The sequence below is a fragment of the Phalaenopsis equestris genome, unplaced genomic scaffold (assembly GCF_001263595.1).
Source record: "Phalaenopsis equestris unplaced genomic scaffold, ASM126359v1 Scaffold196402, whole genome shotgun sequence".
NCBI lineage: Eukaryota > Viridiplantae > Streptophyta > Magnoliopsida > Asparagales > Orchidaceae > Phalaenopsis > Phalaenopsis equestris.
Window position 1 is genome coordinate 1 of NW_018216351.1, and position 1,517 is coordinate 1,517.

General features: G+C 44.7%; 1 protein-coding gene across 1 annotated transcript; it reads left to right on the plus strand.

The window, feature by feature from the left end:
* Positions 1-10: 10 nt before the first annotated feature.
* On the plus strand, positions 11-1,517 carry LOC110035149 (G-type lectin S-receptor-like serine/threonine-protein kinase LECRK3; the record flags this gene model as incomplete). Its single annotated transcript, XM_020739389.1, is given in 1 exon segment — positions 11-1,517. A coding segment is annotated over 1 exon segment (1,458 nt), but the record flags the coding sequence as incomplete, so codon positions are not given.

Consider the following 1,517-nt stretch of genomic DNA (forward strand, 5'->3'; position numbering starts at 1 on the left):
CATCAATGGTGATAAACCTAACTGCTTGTGTCCCGACCACTTCTCTCCAATTGATCCGGATGATATCATCAACCAGGGCTGCAAGCCAAACTTTGAAGAACCAAGTTGTGACCAGTACGACCCTGCTGATTATGAGCTGGTGGAGATGCACAATGCCAACTGGCCGAACGGGGATTACGAGAAATTGTCGCCGATGGATGTAGATGGATGCAGACAAGCTTGCATGAATGACTGTAGGTGCTTGGTTGCAGTGTTTGGGTTTGGAGATTGCTGGAAGAAGAAGATGCCACTGTCCAATGGAAGGGTGGATCCGAGCACTGGAGGGTTGGTTATCTTCAAAGTAAGTAAGTCTAGTTACTTGAATGCTTCAAGGAATTCTTCTACAGACAACGGAAATGACAATAAAACCAGGGCAATCATTTCTCTATCGGCCATTCTTGGCGGCTCAGTGCTCATAAACTTCATAGCAATTACGTCTACAATTCTGCTCCTGTTATCCAAACGCAGAAAATTAACCGAAACTAAAACGGAGTCCATTGCAGCGAAATCAAACCTTCAGGTCTTCAGTTATGCTGCTTTGGAGAAGGCCACAGAGAAATTCAAGGACGAAGTGGGTAAAGGTTCATTTGGTTCAGTATACAAAGGGGTACTCGTGTCACAGGGAGGAATAACAGTCGCAGTGAAGAAGCTGAATGGGATGGCGCAGCAGGGTGAGAAGGAATTCATAGCAGAGTTGACTGTGATCGGCCGAACCCATCACAAGAATCTCGTTCAACTGATTGGATTTTGCGACGAGGGGTCTCATCGGCTTCTGGTTTATGAGTTCATGAGCAATGGAACCCTGGCAAGCTATCTGTTTCAGATAGAAAAGCCAAGGTGGGAAAAAAGAGTTCAGATGGCTTATGGTGTTGCCAGAGGACTATCATATCTGCACGACGAATGTAGCAACCAGATCATCCATTGTGACATAAAGCCTCAGAACATACTGCTTGATGATTATTTAACTGCAAGGATATCTGATTTTGGATTAGCGAAACTTCTGATGACTGAGCAAACCAGAACGAAAACAAGTATAAGAGGGACGAAGGGCTATGTTGCGCCGGAGTGGTTCAAGGACAAGGCGATAACATCGAAGGTGGATGTATATAGTTTCGGTGTTGTGTTATTGGAGATCATTTGCTGCAGGAAGAATGTTGAGAAAGATTTTGTGGATGATGAGAGGATAATACTGACAGATTGGGCTTATGAATGCTACACTAAAAGTAAGCTGGAAGAGTTGGTGCAATATGATGAAGACGCCATTACTGACCATCGAAGGCTGGAGAGATTTGTGGCAGTTGCAATTTGGTGTATTCAGGAAGAGCCATCAATGAGGCCTTCGATGAAGAAGGTGACGCAGATGCTGGAAGGTGCAGTTGCGGTGCCGCTTCCGCCGGATCCATCCTCTTTCATCAGCTCAATCAATTGAGGCTCCTGGATATTTGATTTTCTTAGTATTGTTTCAATAGTGTTTTTTT